The sequence below is a fragment of the Mobula birostris genome, chromosome 8, assembly GCF_030028105.1.
Source record: "Mobula birostris isolate sMobBir1 chromosome 8, sMobBir1.hap1, whole genome shotgun sequence".
NCBI classification, from domain to species: Eukaryota; Metazoa; Chordata; class Chondrichthyes; order Myliobatiformes; family Myliobatidae; genus Mobula; species Mobula birostris.
The window spans coordinates 41997375-42017071 of NC_092377.1; the positions used below are offsets into that span (position 1 = coordinate 41997375).

General features: G+C 41.2%; 1 protein-coding gene across 4 annotated transcripts in view; it reads left to right on the forward strand.

Moving 5' to 3' along the window:
- The window catches only part of hhat (hedgehog acyltransferase), a 251016-nt gene that overhangs the window by 128857 nt on the left and 102462 nt on the right, over nucleotides 1-19697 (forward strand). For 3 of the 4 annotated variants that reach the window (XM_072265058.1, XM_072265056.1, XM_072265057.1), the window contains one exon: nucleotides 1148-1292. The exons of the other annotated variant lie outside the window; for it this stretch is intronic. In XM_072265058.1, the coding sequence (XP_072121159.1) occupies nucleotides 1148-1292 (145 nt within the window). The remainder of the gene's footprint in view (nucleotides 1-1147; nucleotides 1293-19697) is intronic. 4 annotated transcript variants of the gene reach the window in all.

The following is a 19697-nucleotide window of genomic DNA, read 5'->3' on the forward strand; positions in this document are numbered from 1 at the left end:
ATAGGTCATGACTTAAAACCTGTGTAAATATATCACTATAAAAAGATCATATCAAGCTGAAAGAAGTGACATGCACATGATTTAAGGTGCCTTCCTCTCAGATATTGTATCTAGGTTGCAAAAATTCCTCCTGTGAAATTTTTATTGGATGTTATCATGCCTTTGTAAAGGTTGTCTTCTGTAACCTGGTCAGTGGTGTTCCTAGATCTTTAGTCTAGTCTTGGCTCTGACAATGAGACTTAGTGCCACCCAAATCATGGTACACGATTGGGTCCGTTCCATATTTGACAGGGAAGTCTACTCCAGAGAGCCATGCACTGGTATCCCTTCTCTCCCCTGTGAAGCACTGTTTCAGTAATATCTACCGACCTTCTTCATTGGCCATAGGCTTCCATGGGGAGGTCATTAAATTTGCTGATCCATTTCCAATGTTCAGGTTTTGAATGAAGTAACACCTGCTGTCTCGTGATGAATGCAAAATGTGCAGTTCAAGGTTTAATGCTCAGGAGAGAAGCACAAACTGAACTGTGCATATTTCATTTTGCAACTGCTCACCAGTACCCAGCTGCTGATCCTTTAAAAGCGAGAATATCCATTTTTTTTTCTTCATTTCTTCTTATTTGTCCCTGATACTAAATGCAACACCTATGAAAATTACCTGGGGTCTAGTTCCTAGGCAGCAGTGCATAAATTTTGTGAATGCTATGTTTGATTCATCTGTAAGCATGAAAGAAGAATTCAAGTCTCTGTTTGAACCATAATTGCCAGTTTTATAAATACTAGTATTCTCTATATGACAGTGTTCATGTTGAGCTGGAGGTCATGCTGGAATGTAATGGCCGGAGCAGTTTTCTCTATTATAATAGATTTTCTCTGTTGCTGCTCACAGAATTAAATGAGATTGTAAAATTAACCAGTGTGTCACTAATAGTCTTTTAAAAAAAAAATTAAAAGTGCTGGACCAGCATAATGGATGAAGAAAAGAACAAAATATGAATGAATCAGCTTGAAAATTAAATTAAATCAGTTGGCTAGACGGAGGGAAATTATTGATTTGGAATAGATTCTGAGTGGAAAATATATGAGAAAATGACTATGGATGGCTGAACCCTGTTTTCTCATTGTTTTAATGTTTGTTTATCTTAAGGGAAGATTTTTATCAAGCAGAATGCAGCGTCGAGCTCATGGAGCCTTGGGAAGTGTTGCTACAACTCTACTCATATTATCTAATTTGGTATTTCTTTGTGGGAATGAAGTGGGGAAGATCTATTGGAACAGAACTTTCATACAAGGTAACCAGAACCAAAGAAGTGGTATTTGCTAAGATATTTAGTTTCCTTAAACTAAAGGTGACTGCAATTTGGGAACAAATAATTCCAAATGTATTGATACAGTAGAAGACTTCTTTTAATAATTTGGAATAAAGGGTGTTATATGCTTTTTGATCATAATTGTTAGCTCTAAACATGTTATTAAAGCAGAGGACATTGATAGTCTTTCATAGATTCAGCTAAATTGCATCAAGCAGTTAAACAATGAGAGATTTTTAAATTTGTCTTACAATACAAACAGCACATGCCAAAAAGGTTGGGAGAAAAGTTGATGGAATTGTTGACTGAATATTTTCAGCTATTAAGTTTTATTCTAAGCAGATATATAATTTCAATTTGATAATTGAATTGGTTTTATTTCTTAAGTGCTTCATATACATGAGCAGTAAAAATGTAAATTATGTCTTCGTCTGAATGTACAATGTGTCAATTATAGTAGTTTGTAATAAATAGTATGTACAGTAAGATGTACAACAGAGCAATCAATATAGCTTAGAAATACAGTTGTGTCAGCGTGAATTAATCGGTGTCAGGACCGGGTGGAAGAAGCTGTCCCGGAGCCTGTTGGTCCTGGCTTTAATGCTGTGGTACTGTGTCCCAGATGGTAACAGCTGAAACAGTTGTGATTGGGGTGACTCGGGTCCCAAATGATCCTTTGGGCCGTCTTTATGCACCTGTCACTGTAAGTGTCCTGAATAGTGGAAAGTTCACATCCACAGATGCGCTGGGCTGTCCGCACCACTCTCTGCAGAGTCCTGCAATTGAGGGAGTCACAGTTCCCATACTAGGCAGTGATGTAGCCAGTCAGGATGCTCTCAATGGTAATGGTAGTTGTTTTGCTGTTTCCATTTTTTTGTTCTGCTTTTGTAGAGGACCAAATATTTAGAAAACACATATGGAGGATTGTTAAACTGAGGTTGTTTTATAGGTATCTGTTGCTCTTTGGATGTGTGTGTGTAAAATGCTGGTCAATGTAAAGTGTATTTGAGATATCAAACCATAAGTAGGAGGAATGGTTCACTCTGCCATTCAAGTAGGTAATTGCTCCTCTTCTCATGGCATAACCCCATATTTTTGTATATTTTTACTGGGTAAGAGTGCCAAGTCTCAGGCTTGAGAGCTCCAAATGTCTCATTTTATTTTGGTTAGAGGTAGTCAAATAGTATTCATTGGTCATTGAGCAATGTGAATAAGGGATATGTGATCACAGCAGTTTGGAAGTACTCTTCAGAGAATGTGTACAGCATGTGATTGCAGCTGAGGAGTAAAATAGCTCACTACTGCTGCAATTGCATTTTCTAGATCGTTGATTGTTCAGCTACATAATGTTCTACTAAATTTTAATTTGTTACCAATGCAAAGTGGATATAGCTAGTAGTAAAATGAAGTCTGCTTTCGAGCAGATGACTGAATTACTTTGGTCAATATTCAAACTTTTGTGGAATTTTTAACAAAAAGCTTCTCAATTGCAATGTCTTTTCTACTCATGACTACTAATCATGGATATTGTTGACAAAACATTAACTTATAAATGCTGCATGTGGTAGTATATCATCTAACTGATGGCAATGTCGCAGGCCCAATGAAGTTCCGAGAATTAGTCTAGTACTATATGCAATCCTCTCAACAGTGATCAAATGGTTGCACTTTCTTAAGCAAATCAATTAAGCATGGCAGACACTATCATTCAAATGTTTTCCTATTGAGATAAGTGGAAGTTATTTATGAATGTGACTAAATGTGAAGTGGGACATAGCACCTCCTAGATTTTCAGAGGGATTGAATTGCTAGTAACCAGTAATCTTCCCACCATTTGACATTGGCTCATTGGCTCTGCTATTCATGCCCCTCCGATCTATCATCTTAACTTCAACATTGTTTCAACATTTTAATGTGATTGATATATTTTAATGCTAAACTTACTGAGTTCACTGAAATGATAATGTTAAATTATAATATATACATAAATATTTTGCCATTGATTTTGGAAAGGAGAAATTTCTTTTTAAACAGCACGTTTCATAATCACATGCTCTTATAGATAAGAAACCTTGCAATAGAAGAAGTGTTAACTGCTGTTTAACATGAAATTTCTTTTGAAAGTTATTTCAAAAAGTTATCTGAAAGTTTCGGATGCTCTGGTGTTTGAGCCGGTACACTCCACTGGGGGTAGCATAGTTGTAATTAACTGAAGATTTCCATGGGCTGAAGGGTCTGGACTATATACATATACTGTATATTTTGTGTATTTGTATTTTACTCATATTCCATTTGTGCTTCTATATGCGAGGGCTGGGCCTGAAGCCGTGTTGTTGCCTGGCAGGAGTTGGGGCTAGTGTACTCCATTGTGGTTGACTGATATACATGCATATTCTGTGTTGTTATATTTTTCTGATATTCTGTATGTGCTTGTTTTCTCGTATGTATGAGGACTGGGTCTCAAGCCGCAGTGTCACGGGGGTTGGGGGGGGGATGCGTCGGGACCGGTGTGCGCATTGTCGCTGCTGCTCTGCAGTGCTCACTTGGCGGAAGACAGGCTCTATTGTGGTGGAGTGTGGATTGATGGTGTGAGTTTTGGGACTCTTTTATTGCATGGTTGTGATACCATTTGTGCTTGCTATCTTGTGCGTGCTTTGTGCTGTGTGTGACTTTTGGTACTGTGTTTTGCACCTTGACCCTGTCTCATGTTGTGCTATCTCATTTGGCTGTATTCATGGGTATCCACATATAGTTGAATAAGAATTAAACTTGAATTCAATTCAATTAAGTTTTTAGTTCAGTTCTTGTCTCTCCCACCCTCTCTTTCCACAACTCCCACTCCACTCCAGAAACGAAGGGATCATTAAACTGTCGAAGCAGTGCTTAAAAAAAAAACTCCACTATTTGAATGTAGTTTAATTGGTAGAGTCTTATTTAAGAAAGGAAATAGGAATAATCCTGGAAATTATTGATCACCGAGTCTTACTTCAGTGGTGAGCAATCTATTGGAGAGAATTCTTAGAAACAGTTTTTATGAGCATCTGGAGAAGCATAGTCTTATAAGCGATATTCAGCATGGCTTTGTGGTTGGCAGGTAATGCCTCATGAGCCCAATTGAGTTTTTTAGGGATGACAAATGATCCTTAAAACAAATTTTAATTTTAGTAAGGTGTTTGGCCAGGATCTCTGTGGTAGGTTTATATCGGAAGTCAGGGCATGTGATCCATGGAAACTTGGCTGTATGGATTCATAATTGACTTGTCCACAGATGGCACGGTGTGGTCGTAGATGGAGCATATTCTGCCTGGAAGTTGGTGGCCAGTGGTGTTCCACAGGATCTGTCCTGAAACCCCTGCCCTTTGTGATTGTTATAAATGAAGTGGAAGGGTAGGTTAGTAAGCTTTGAGATGACTTGGAGATTGTAGGTGTTATGAGTACAAAAAAAGGTTGTCTTCAGTTCCAGCAGGATAGAGAAAGGATGCATAGTTGTACAGAGATGTGGCAGATGGAGTTCTATGTAGAAAATTATTAATTGCTACACTGTGGAAGGTCGAACTTGAAGGCAGAGTAGAAGGTTAATGGCAGGATTCTTAGCTGTGTTGAGGAACAGAGGAGTCTTTGGGTCCAAGTTGCTAGATCCCTCAAACTTATCATGCAAGTCAGCAGGATGGTTGAGAAGGCCTAAGGAGTGCTGGCCACCTTTGGTTGGGGGAATTGAGTTAAGGAGCCACTCAGCGATGTGGCCTATATTATTTTTTTTTGCGACTGTTTTTCTGGTTTTGTAATTGTTTGTGCAGTGTGTGACTGGTATTGTGTTTGCACCTTGGCCCTGGAGGAACACAGTTCTCTTTGGCTGCTCCATCTTGGGTACTAGACTACAAAGTACCCAGGACATCTTCAAGGAGTGGTGTCTCAGAAAGGCAGCGTCCATTATTAAGGACCTCCAGCACCTAGGGCATCCCCTTTTCTCACTGTTACCACCAGGTAGGAGGTACAGAAGCCTGAAGGCACACACTCAGTGATTCCGGAACAGCTTCTTCCCCTCTGCCATCTGATTCCTAAATGGACATTGAACCCTTGGTCACTACCTCACTTTCTTTAATATATAGTATTTCTGCTTTTTGCATGATTTTTAATCTATTCAATATACATATATTGTATAAAGTATACTGAATAAGATGTACTTATTTATTATTATTTTATTTTTTCTTCTATATTATGTATTACATTGAACTGCTGCTACTAAGTTAACAAATTTCATGTCACATGCCAGTGATAATAAACCTGATTTTGAACTCGAACTTAACGTGAAAATGCTATAAAACTCTGGTTCAACCACACTTTGAGTATTGTGTTCAGTTCTGATCGCCTCATTGTAGGAAAGATCTGGGAGCTTAAAAGGTAGTGTAGAGGAGAGTGGCGAGAATGTCTTACCAGGAGAGGTTGAGAGACATCGTACGGCTTTTCTCTTTGAAATGACGGAAGATTCAAGGCAATTTCACAGAGTGTATAAGATTATAAGAGGCATTGATAGCGGATAGTTAGGAGCTTCATCCCCGGGTGGCAATGACCAATACTAGAGATCATTCCTTTAAAGTGAGTGGAGGAAAGTTTCTTGGAGATGTCAAAGGTAGTTTTATTTTTAAACAGGGTGGTGGTAGAGGCTGATTCAATAGGAACTGTTTAAAAGACTCTTTGGGCACATGGGTGTAGGAAAAATGGAGGGTTATGGGCTTTGTAAGATTCATTATGGAGTAGGTTTTAACAGGTCAGCACAACATTGTGGGCTGAAGGGACCATACTGTGCTGCACTGATCGCTAACCTGGGAATCATGATGCATGGGAAAGATGTTATCAACTGTACCCTACAAGTGGCCTTTGGTCACAGCTAACCTGCACACTTGATGCCCAGTTTGTTTTCACTAGGACCACTTCTCTATAAACCTCCTGCCTGATAGCTTTGGTTCAAACGTAAACAAAGACACTAAGTTCCAGATGAGAGTGACAGCCCTTGGTTGCATATGACTGTATTTCCAAGTGGCCGTGTCAAACTGAAGTCGTGGACATCAAGGAGGAGGCTCTCCAGTGGTTGGAATACTTGCACAGTGGAAGATGCTTGTGATTGTTGATCCTAGTCCCAGGACCATGCTGAAGGAGTGCTCAGGGTAGTGTCCTGGACACAACCATCTGCAACTGCTTTGTCAATAATCTTCCAACTTCCATTGTGCATTAATTGGCAAACATCTCTAGTTCCTATCCTATATTCAATTCCAATCACAATTCTTCAGTCCGTGATCCATGTAGAGACAACATTCAGTCATGCTCTGAAAATCGACGAATAGCATACACACTACAAGTGCCAGCCAATGACCATTCTCAATAAAGTTGAATCTAACCATATGTCTTTGACATTGACTAGTACTACTATCAATGAACTCTCCTGCATTGTACTGTGGCTATAGTGTATGTCATCTACAAAATGAGTAATTATTAATCGCCGTGGCTCCTACAATGGCTTTCCTTACTTCAGATTAGAAGGTGTAAAAGGTTATTCATTCAGGGCCCCAAACAGCTCTTCCAGGTGAGGCAACACTTCACCCGTGAATCTGTTGGGGACATATACTGTGTTCGGTGTTCCTGTATATTGGTGATACCCGACATAGATTGGGAGACCATTTCACCGAGCAGCTATGATCTGTCAGCCAGAAGAAACAGGATCTCTCAGTGGCCACCCATTTTAATTCCACTTCCCATTCCCATTCCAATATGTCAATCCATGACCTCCTCTACTGTCACGATTAGGCCATACTCTGGCTGGAGAAACAACACCTTGTATTCAGCCTGGGTAGCCTCCAACTGATGGGATGAACATCAATTTCTCAAACTTCCAGTTATGCCCCCCCCCCACCCCTTCACCATAACCCATCCCTTTTCCCTCTCGCTCACTCTATCATCTTGCCTGCCCATCGCCTCCCTCTGGTGCTCCTCTCTGCTTTTCTTTCGTCCATGGCCTTCTGTCCTCCCTTATCGGACTCCCCATTCTCTAGCCCTGTATCTCTTTCATCAGTCAACTTCCCAGCTCTTTATTTCATTCCTCCCCCTTGGTTTCACGTATCACCTTGTGTTTTTCTCTCTCCCCTCCCCTACCTTTTAAATCTACTTCTCATCTTTTTTTCTCCAGTCCTGCTGAAAGGTCTCAGCCCGAAACATTGACTGTACTCTCTTCCATTGATGCTCCCTGGCCTACTGAGTTCCTCTAGCATTTTGTGTGTGTTGCTTGGATTTCCAGCATCTGCAGATTTTCTTTTGTTAATCATCACGAGTGCTATTTCCTGTATGACTTAGAAACGTACAACTATTCCTTCATTTGTGTCAGACCTAAATCATGGAACATCTACCAAACACGAAAAAAAAAGGATCGAAAAGTAATCTGGGAGATTATAGGACAGTAAGTTTTACGTCGGTAGTGGGTAAGTCATTGGAAGGAGTACTAAGAGACGGAATCTACAAGCATTTGGATAGACAGGAACTTATTAGGGAGAGTCAAGATGGCTTTGTGCGTGGTAGATCATGTTTGACCAATCTATTGGAGTTTTTCGAGGAGGTTACCAGGAAAGTGGATGAAGGGAAGGCAGTGGATGTTGTCTACATGGACTTCAGTAAGGCCTTTGACAAGGTCCCGCATGTGAGGTTAGTTAGGAAAACTCAGTAGCTAGGTATACATAGAGAGGTGGTAAATTGGATTAGACATTGGCTCAATGGAAGAAGCCAAAGAGTGGTAGGAGAGAATTGCTTCTCAGAGTGGAGGCCTGTGACTAGTGGTGTGCCACAGGGGTCAGTGCTGGGTCCATTGTTATTTGTCATCTATATCAATGATCTGGATGATAATGTGCTAAATTGGATCAGCAAATTTGCTGATGATACAAAGATTGGAGGTGTAGTGGACAGTGAAGAAGGTTTTCAGAGCCTGCAGAGGAACTTGGACCAGCTGGAAAAATGGGCTGAAAAATGGCAGATGGAGTTTAATGCAGACAAGTGTGAGGTATTGCACTTCGGAAGGACAAACCAAGATAGAACATACAGGGTAAATGGTAAGGCACTGAGGAGTGCAGTAGAACAGAGGGATCTGGGAATATAGATACAGAATTCCCTAAGAGTGGCGTCACAGGTAGATAGGGTCATAAAGAGAGCTTTTGGTACATTGGCCTTTATTAATCAAAGTATTGAGTATAAGAGCTGGAATGTTATGATGAGGTTGTATAAGGCATTGGTGAGGCCGGATCTGGAGTATTGTGTTCAGTTTTGGTCACCAAATTACAGGAAGGATATTAATAAGGTTGAAAGAGTGCAGAGAAGGTTTACAAGGATGTTGCCAGGACTTGAGAAACTCAGTTACAGAGAAAGGTTGAATAGGTTAGGACTTTATTTCCTGGAGCGTAGAAGAATGAGGGGAGATTTGATAGTATATAAAATTATGATGGGTATAGATAGAGTGAATGCAAGCGGGCTTTTTCCACTGAGGCAAGGGGAGAAAAAAACCAGAGGACATGGGTTAAGGGTGAGGGGGGAAAAGTTTAAAGGGAACATTAGGGGGGGGCTTCTTCACACAGAGAGTGGTGGGAGTATGGAATGAGCTGCCAGATGAGGTGGTAAATGTGGGTTCTTTTTTAACACTTAAGAATAAATTGGACAGATACATGGATAGGAGGTGTATGGAGGGATATGGTCTGTGTACAGGTCAGTGGGAATAGACAGAAAATAGTTCGGCACAGCCAAGAAGGGCCAAAAGGCCTGTTTCTGTGCTGTAGTTTTTCTATGGTTTCTATGGTTTCTAATGTGAGAGCATATTCATCCAAAAGAATACAACTCCAAGGGGAAGCTCGCCATTTCTTTTATGAGGGCCAGTAAAGCATTAAATGCTGGCTTTGCCCGTCTAAATGGCATCCTGAAAAACATTTTTTAAAGTAGATTTTTTCCATTCAGTAATCAGAATTAATAACTTCTATCTGCCCTTGGCCAGTATTTTGTCCAGAACTGTTTACACCAATCCCACAAAATTTATTTAGTTCTTTGGGATTGTAGACATAATTGTTGAGGCCATATTTGTGTCTGTCGTGAAACCTTTTTTAGCTTGCTTGCAATTAAAGTGAGAGAGGAAGTCTTTTGGGAGAGAGAATTTTTAATCACTTCTGATATACTGGTCTTATGGAAATAAAGGCATAATAAGTTCTTGTTTCCAATAACTGGGAATAATGTAGTTGCCAAATGTGAAAGTGCTTGTTGATCACATGGTAATATAGTACTGTGCAAAAGTCTTGGACATATTATATAGCTAGGATGCCTAAGTACTGTAGTTGTCAGCGTGGAGTGGAGAGCAGGTTTGTAAATCTGGTAGAAGCAAAAGATGTTGGGAATGGAAAGGCTGCAGCGCCACGGAAAGGATGTGGGATAGGTGGCAGAGAAGGATTGCCAGGGGTGGGGGTGGCGTAGGTGCAGGTACACCCACCCTGAGACACCAGACAAGGTCATTTAATTCCAAACAATTGATTTATTGATCATTACAGAATGTCTCTCTGATACTACCACTCATGCCCTTCTCTCTTCTCCTTTTCTCAACCATGATTCCCCTCTCCCTCTCCCCTTCCCACTCTCAGAGCACAATAGAGACCCGTACCAGAATTAGGTTTATCAACACTTATGTATGTTATGATTTTTCTTACATCAGGAGGACAGTGCGATATATAAAATTATTACAGTACTAAAATAGATCCTTCAACCAGACCATCTCACACACGCACACACATTTACCCTTTACCTTTTTATTCTCCCCACACTCTCATCAACCCTTCCCCAGATTTTACCATCCATATACAATCTTGTAGGAAAAAGCCAAGGAACCCAGAGAGAACCAACAAGGTTCACAGGGAATGTAAAAAATCGACAATGATTGGGACTAGAGTATGAAGGGATTTGTGGCTAAATTTGCTGATGATACAACGATAGGTTGAGGAGCGGATAGTGTTGAGGAAACAGAGCCTGAAGAGAGACTTGGGTAGTTTTGGGAAATGGGCAAAGAAGTGGCAAATGAAATACAATGTTGGAAAGTGTATGTTCATACACTTTGGTGGAAAAAATAAACGGGCAGACTATTATTTAGATGGGGAGAGAATTCAAAATGCAGAGATGCAAAGAGACTTGGTAGTCCTTGTGCAAGATACCCTAAAGGTTAACCTGCAGGTTGATTTGGTTGTGAAGAAGGCGAATGCAATGTTGGCATTCATTTCTAGAGGTATAGAATATAAGAGCCGAGATGTGATATTGAGGCTCTATAAGGCACTTGTGAGACCACACTTAGAGTATTGTGTGCAGTTTTGGACTCCTTATTTTAGAAAGGATATACTGTACTGACATTGGAGAGGGTTCAGAGAAGATTCACAAGAATGATTTCAGGAATGAGAGGGTTACCATATGAGGAACATCTGGCAGCTCTTGGGCTGTATTCCCTGGAATTCAGGCGAATGAGGGGGAATCTCATAGAAACATTCCAAATGTTAAAAGACCTGAACAGATTAGGTATGGCAAAGTTATTTCCCATGGTAGGGGAATCTAGGACAAGAGGGCACGACTTCAGGATTGAAGCATGTCCTTTTAGAACTGAGATGTGGAGAAATTACTTTAGTCAGAGAGTGGTAAATCTGTGGAATTTGTTGCCATGAGTGGCTGTGGAGGCCACGTCATTGGGTATATTTAAGGCAAAGATTAGCCGGGGCATCAAAGGGTATGGGGAGAAGGCGGGGAAGTGGAGATGACTGGATGAAGTGGATCAGCCCATGATTGAATGGTGGAGCAGACTCGATGGGTCGAATGGCCTACTTCTGCACCTATATCTTATGGACAACAGACAGCATTGGGGATCGAGGTAGAACCCATAACTGCATGGAATGATTTGGAAGCTTGGGATCGTGCCTAAATGTTACCAGGTTGAAACCCGCCCCACTTCAACAAAAGTCACCAACTCCATTGCCTCAATATCCCAAGTTCGGTTTCATGCTATTAAAAGTACCAGTTAAAGTATTTATGTGAGCAAATGTGTTTTTCTGCACAATACTGCTTTATTATTCCATTGAATAATACAAAGAGTGTCCTCTGTATGCTGATAATTGAATTATTTTTGGAAATAGCAGGCAGGATAGTCAGTGGATGTTGTTTACTTAGATTTTAAGAACGCCTTTGACAAGGTGCCACGCATGAGACTTCTAAACAAGATAAGAGGCCATGGTGTTACAGGAAAGATACTAGAATGGACAAAAGATTGGCTGATTGGCAGAAGGAAAAGAATAGGAATGAACAGGGCCTTTTTTGATTGGCTGCCAGTGACTATTGTTTGCAGGTGATGGGGTTGGGTCCGCTACTTTTCAAGTAATATGGTAATGATCCAGATAATGGAATTGATATCTTTGTGGGCAAGGATCAGGGAGTCTGCAGAGGGACAGATTAGCATAACGGGCAAAGAAGTGGCAGATAGAGTACAGTGTAATGTAGGAAAGTGTTGGTTGAAGGAATAAAGGTGTACACTATTTTCTAAATGGAGTGCAAATTCAGAAATCGGAAGTGCACAGAGACTTGGGAGTCATAGTGCAGGAAAGTTGTCCTTTAGAGCTGAGATGAGGAGTAATTTCTTTAGCCACTGGGCGGTGAATCTGTGGAATTTGTTGCCACAGATGGCTATGGAGTTGTCCTCTTTTGTATTATTGGCTAGCTTACTTTAACATTTCATCTTATCTCTCCTTTTGATTTTTTTAATTGCCTTCTGTTTGTTTTTAAAAGCTTTCCAATCTTCTAGCTTCCCACTAATTTTTGCTATGTTGTCTGCCCTATCTTTTATTTTGATGCTGTATTTGACTTCCCTTGTCAGCCACGATTGCCCTGTCCTCCCTTTTAGAATGTTGCTGCTTCCTTGAGTTGAACCGATCCTGTGATTACCAGATTACTCCCAGAAACTCCAACGATGCTGCTGTATTGTTATCCCTGCTACTTTCCCTTCCAATCAACTTGGCCAGCTCCTGTTTCATGCATTTACTCCACTGAAATACTGATACACCAATTTTAGCTTCTTCCTCTCAACTGTAAGGTGAGTTCAATCATATCATGATCACTACCTCCTAAGGGCTGCGTTACCTTTAGCGCCCAAAGCAAATTTGTTTCATTATATAGCACCCAATCCAAAATTGGTTTTTCTCTAGTGGGCTTGACCCCGCTGTTCTAACGAATTCTACAAATTCTTTCTCTTGAGATCCAGCACCAACCTGATTTTCCCACTCTACCTGCATATTGAAATTTCCCATGACCATTGTAACATTGCCCTTTTTTACATGCCTTTTCTGTCTCCTGTTGACATTTCTACCCCACATCCTGCCCACTTTTCAATGGCCTGAATATACTGTAACTCCCATCAGGGTCTTATTTCTCTTGTAGTAGAGATCTTTGATAACGATGCCTGTAATTATTAGTTGTCAGTTCATTGTTGATAGTGTTTAATCCTAGTCCCAAGAATGAACTAAGCTTCTGACATTGAAATTTGTCTTTATCTTGCACTTGCCTCAGATGTTAATTCTCAAAAACACTCAAAGGCTGAGTAACTGACACTGGAAATTTGACAGGATTTTTTGGGAGCCATAACCTAGTTGTGAACTTCAGTGCAATTTACTGAACACTTTACAAAACAGAAAAAATGTCAAATCATTCAAAACAAATCTGTCACAGCTCTAAAAGCTGACAAATCAAGAGCTAGCTGACATGAATGTAAACTGTTGTAAGGTAATAATGTTCACACTAACTCGTTCATGAGATGGCAATCTGCTGTTCGATCTGTATTTGTGTATATGTGCGAGATTCCCTGATCCTGTGAAAAAGAGCAAAAAGGTTAGCCAGGTATCCTGAATAATATTTATCTCTAAATCAATAAAACTAAATGATAGAGCAGTTTTTTTTAAGTTTGCCGTGTTTAATTGCACATCGGTAACCAAGAGATTGACCAAAGACCAGCTTTAATTACCTTGGTAGCTTTATATCACAAGGTGCTGGAAGTAAAGTAGAAATAAAAAGAATTGCCATTGCCATTGCCAAAACCAACTTCCAAAAAATGAAACCCATTTTTACGAATAGACACATTTCTATGACAGCAAGGCTTAGGCTACTAAAATGTTATATCTGGTCAATCTTGCTGTTTGCTTCTGAAGCATGGACTGTAACACCAGAACTCCAAAGAAACTTAGAAGCAACAGAAAGGTGGTTTCTTCGAAGAATGCTGAAAATATCATATAGAGATAGGGTAACTAATGAGACAGTACTCCAACATGCCCATACAAAAAGATCTTTAATGAGAACATTAAATGAGAGAAAACTTAAATTTCTGGGCCATGTCATCAGAAAGGGAGAAATAGAATGCCTTACACTACAAGGCCGTATGCCTGGGAAATGCAGAAGAAGAAGGCAAAGAAGAAAATATATGGACACTGTGAAAGAACTAATAGATCTAAGTGTGCGAGATATCATTGATGCTGCATGGGATCGTTCGATGTGGAAAGCCATGATCGCACAAGCGTGTAACGCGCAAGGCACATGAAGAAGTTTTTCCTCATCATAGTAGTGATTATATTTCTTAAACATAAGAAACCAGGGACTGGAATAGACTATTCAACTCCCAGTGTGATCTCACTGGATACCATGTCCCTGCTGTCTCACCATACCCTTCGGTGCCTTTTGTGTTTAGAAATCTATCTACCTCCAAATATTTTTAGCAACTTGGACTCATTTTGTGGTAGAGAATTCGCCAGGTTCACCACCTTCTGAGGGAACAAGTTGCTCACATTGATGAAGTGTGAAGTGATTCACTTTGGAAGGTCACACTTGAAGGGAGGATTCTCGGCAGTGAGGGGAGGAGCAGAGGGAAATTAGGGTCCACAGGCATAGATCCTTTAAAGCTGCCGCATAAGTTGATTAGTTTATTAAGAAGGTGTATGGTTTTGTTTGCTTTTATTAGTCGGAGGATTGAGTTCAAGAGCTGCGAAGTAATATTGCAGCTCCATAAAACTCTGTTTGGACTACACTTGGAGTATTGTTTTCAGTTCTGGTCAACTCATTACAGGAAGGAGGTGGAAGCATTAGAGAGGGTACAGAGGTGATTTACCAGAATGCTGCCATGTCATATGAGTATAGGTTGAGTGAGCTATTGCTTTTCCCTTTGGAGCAACAGAGGATAAGAGTTAACTTTATGGAGGGGTATAAGGAAATAAGGCATAGATAGATTGGGCGGCCAGTGCCTTTTTCCCAGGGTGATAGTGGCTAATATGAGTGGCCATAAGTTTAAAGTGATTGGAGGTAAGTTTCGAGGGGATGTCACAGCTAGTTTGTTTTGTTTTACAGCTAGATTGGTATGTGCATGGAACACTGCCAGGGGTGGTGATAGAGGCAGGTACGTTCTGAACTCTTATGAGATTCTTAGATAGGTATGTGAATGATTGAATAATAGGGGGTCTGTGGGAGGGAAGGGTTAAATTGATCCTAGAACAGGTTAAATGGTTGGCACAACATTGTTGGCCAAAGTGCCTGCACTGTCCCTTCCTCCAGTGATGCTGCCCTCACCTGCGTCTCCTCCATTTCCTGGATATCCTTGTTAACCCCTTCTTCCCACTGCCTTAACAGAGGTGGAGTTCCTCTTATTTTCACCTACCACCCCATGAGTCTCCAATCAAACACATCATTCGCTGCAAATTCCACCATCTTCAATGGGATCCTACCACCAAACACATTTTTACATCTTCCCAATCTCCACTTCCTGTAGAGATCACTCCCTCTGTGACTCACTTGTCCAGTCATCCCGACCCACTAATCTCCCTCCTGGCACATTTCCCTACCCCTGCCCCATCAGCTCCTACCTCACCAAATTCAGCGCCCCAAACAGTCCTTCCAGGTGAGGTACCACTTCACCTGTGAATCTGCTGGGGTTGTCTGTTGTATCCAGTGCTCCTGATGCTGCCTCCTCTACATTAGTGAGACCTGATGGAAACTGGGGTCTGCTCTGTCAAGCATCTCCACTCCATCTGCCAAAAGCGGAATTTCCTGGTGGCCAACCATTTTGATTCCTATCCCCATTTCTGTTCTGACATGGCCTCATCTTCTGCCATGTTGAGGCCACTTTCAGGGTGCAGGAGCAACACCTCATATTCCAGCTAGGTACTCTCTAACTTAATGGCATGAACATTGATTTCTGGTAATTTTCTTGTCTCTTTTAATTCCCTCCCACTTCCCTCTTCTATTCCCCACTCTGGCCTCTTGCCTCTTCTCCTCAGCTGCCTATCACCTCCTCCTGGTGCCCCTCTTTCTCTTTCTCCCATGGTCCACTCTCCTCTATTATCAGATGCTGTCTTCTCCAGCTCTTTACCTTTCCCACCCACCTGTCTTCACCTATCATCTTTTAGCTTGCCCCCTTTCCCCTCGCACACCTTTTTATTCTGGTATCTTCCCCCGTTCTTCGCAATCCTGATGAAGGGTCTTGGCCCAAAACATTGACTGTTTATTCATTTTCATAGATGCTGCCTGATCTGCTGAGCTCTTCCAGCATTTGGTGTGTGTTATGCTGGGATTCTAGCATCTGCAGAATCTTAAAAACGCAAACAACAGGAATTCTGCAGATACTGGAAATTCAAGCAGCACACATCAAAGTTGCTGGTGAACGCAGCAGGCCAGGCAGCATCTGTAGGAAGAGGTACAGTCGATGTTTCAGGCCGAGACCCTTCGTCAGGGCTAACTGAAGGAAGAGTTAGTAAGAGATTTGAAAGTGGGAGGGGGAGGGAGAGATCCAAAATGATAGGAGAAGACAGGAGGGGGAGGGATGGAGCCAAGAGCTGGACAGGTGATTGGCAAAGGGGATATGAGAGGATCATGGGACAGGAGGTCCGGGGAGAAAGACAAGGGGGGGGGGGGCGGGAAACCCAGAGGATGAGCAAGGGGTATAGTCAGAGGGACAGAGGGAGAAAAAGGAGAGCGAGAGAAAGAATGTGTGTATAAAAATAAATAACGGATGGGGTACGAGGGGGAGGTGGGGCATTAGCGGAAGTTAGAGAAGTTGATGTTCATGCCATCAGGTTGGAGGCTACCCAGACGGAATATAAGGTGTTGTTCCTCCAACCTGAGTGTGGCTTCATCTTTACAGTAGAGGAGGCCGTGGATAGACATGTCAGAATGGGAATGGGATGTGGAATTAAAATGTGTGGCCACTGGGAGATCCTGCTTTCTCTGGCGGACAGAACGTAGGTGTTCAGCAAAGCAGTCTCCCAGTCTGCAGAATCTCTTGTGTTCATGCTGTATTGTTCTATGCTCTGCCACAATCCTGACCGTCTTACACCATATCCTGTGACTGTGAACCTTTCTGCATCCAGCCTGTCAAGATGTGTTTCATTCTTTGAAATGTATGGCCCTGTGGTATCTTTCTTGATAGTAAGGACATATTTCCGCTTGTGGGTGGCTAATTTAAGATTGAAAGGGTATGTAATGTTTCCTGGGGAGTCATGGTTCTTTGAAACACTCTTCCTTGAAGGATGATAAATGCAGTGTTGAATACTTTTAATTCAAGGTAAATCAACTTTTGATAAGCTAAGGGGAGACGGGTTATTAAAGGTAGGCTGGTTACAGTCAGATCAGTCATGATTTAACTGAATGGGTGACTAGGCTGGGGGACTTGAGTGCCCAACTCTTGCTCATAATTTGTATAATCGTATATGTCATTATTTCCATCCTATATAACTTTGCAACTGAAGAATATCTTGGCCCAATGGCTGGGAAAATAGATCAGGGGGTAATCTTGTTTGTTCAAGGTAGAAGATCAATATAAGACACCATTATTGGCAATGTGTGAGGATCACAAGCTGTGCCGTAGGAAAGAGACTTTCTTTGAAATGCATGTAAAGGCAATTTAATTGATCTCATGAGCACTAGACTCCACAGCCTAATCATCAGTCCTGCACGTACACTGGTGTGATTGGTGACGCAATCTTGCAGCAGAAAAGAGTCTGTGACAGTGTTACTGTGTCGTGAGCACAGTTTCCATAAACTCCAGTGGACTTTCTATATTGAACCCAAAGAAATCTTGCTTTATTGTTAGAGCCAGAATTTTCAAAGACGAATTAGGACTTTGAATGACTGGGGTATTGTTTTCATTTGTGGATTTGTCATTATTGTGCCCCGATGCCAAAACAGCTCATAAAAAGCAGAAGCCAGCAGTCCTTAAAAGTGCTCAAATATCATTTGCCTTGGCTGAGGCACTACCTTCTGAAACAACTGCAAAAAGGCCTGGTTATTGCTGATCTACATTACAATTTTTTTGACACCATTCAGGAATTAATTCATATTGGGTTTTAGGGTTAAGTTGGTGCTGTAGAGAATTCTTTACCATTCCAATTAATTGTGCTAAATAATCAGCTGAGGAGGACCTTCTTTGATTGTACAGTAGCAGAATGCCATAATAGCTTATTGCTTATACAATGGATCATGAGATTCTCTCAAGTAAGAAATTCAGTTAATGCTAGTTGTAAAAATAGTGAAGAATGGTCCAGTTAAAGGACCAAGCTTAATGGAAATCATATATTTTTAAACAGCTTGTGTGGAACACTGAATTGTGAAGACAATTGTAAAGAATGTAAGGAGGTGTCTATTGAACTTTCCCATTCTGGCTACTGTCGAACAATCTGCTTAAGGAACTCAGCAGGTTAAGCAGCATCAGGGGTGGTGGGAGGGGGGTGGGGAAGAAATTGTTGAAATTTCAAGCCAAAACCCTGCATCAGCACTGGGGCGGGGAGATGGTCAGTACAGAGACAAGGGGATTGGTGATCAGGAGCGTGAGGTGCTTAGTGGACAAATGACAGGCAAAGTGCACCTTTGGCAATGGGAGTGAAGATTGGATACAGCTGTTGTAAAGTGAGAAGCAGGCATACTGTATATGTTTATCTGATAAGTAAAGGATGTGGTCACTAGGGGATAGGTGAATGAGCTGCAGTTGTATCTTCTGATCCCTCTTGGCCATTGAGCTCCATATTGAGCAGCCCCAGGACAAGAAATCCCATGATACAATCAATACTTTGCTCAGAAATTTGCAGTATGCCTTGGCAGCCAAAGCCACTAAATCTGATGATCCATTCGTTCTGAATCATTTATACCCATGCAATGAGGGGCCACCTCTGAGTAAACTGCACTGCCTCAATTCACATTACTTTTCTCACATCAGGTCCTGTGAGAATCCCAGTCGCTATTCACCTATTCGCTATCATGTGGCCTTTTCATCATAGAACATAGAGGACTGGTAATAAAATACCCTCATTGCAACTTGCTCTCAGAGTACTTATTGCACCTGATCCCCTTCAACAAAGCAGGATGAACTACATTTATCATGCAGAAAGTAAGAGCCATTCTCTGTTTTGTCTCAATAATTTTGGAGAATTCTTTGTGCCTTTTAATCTCTGACCATAAATAATTAAATGGGGGGGGGGTTAGGGTTAATGGCTTAAGAAACAAATGAACAAAATGGCACACTTTCTTATTTCATAACTTGGTCAAAGTAGGTTCCTGCTGCCCATTTCTTTTCAAGCTTAATTTGTTGTCCAGCCTTAATTAACTTGGTCCTAATGTGGAGGTCCCTTTTTATGGTCTGGGTGGTAACAGGGTCCCAGGTGATTCAGTGAGAATAACCTGTCCTGAAACATCTCCAGCCCTCTGTGACAAGCTGAGGGAGTGGCTTGACTGGTTGCTGTGGACTTTAATAAGTTTAACATGTTCCTATTGCTATAACCCTGAACTCTGTATTGCCTCCCTGATCATTGCTCTCTATGACCCTGATATCACCTCATCATCAAATTCTGTTTGCTAATACTGCTGTGAAGAGCCCCAGATTTTTTTATATAGGTGTTTTATGCATGTACTAAATTTTATTTTTCTTCTCATCCCATCCTCTACTATATTACCATAATTTCACCTTTATTATTATGGTTGCCATTCTCCCGTGGCTTTTAAATTCCCATTGACTACTTTGTTCCATTTTGTAGTAATTCTGGTCAATAATGACAGATTAAATTTTAACATACTGGAGATAGTTTGATTTCCTTTTATAATATGATGTTTTCCTTGTGAATGTTGTGCATCTCATCATGATTATCTAAGTTAATCATGAGGGTGACGGGTAAGTAAAATGAGTTGCCAGAGGAAGTGGGTAGAGGGTGGATACAGTTTAAACATTTTGAAGGGCGTTTGAAGAAGTTCATGGATAGGATAGATTTAGAAGGATATGGACCACATGCAGTTAAATCAAGTTGAGTTTATAATAATATGCACAATTAC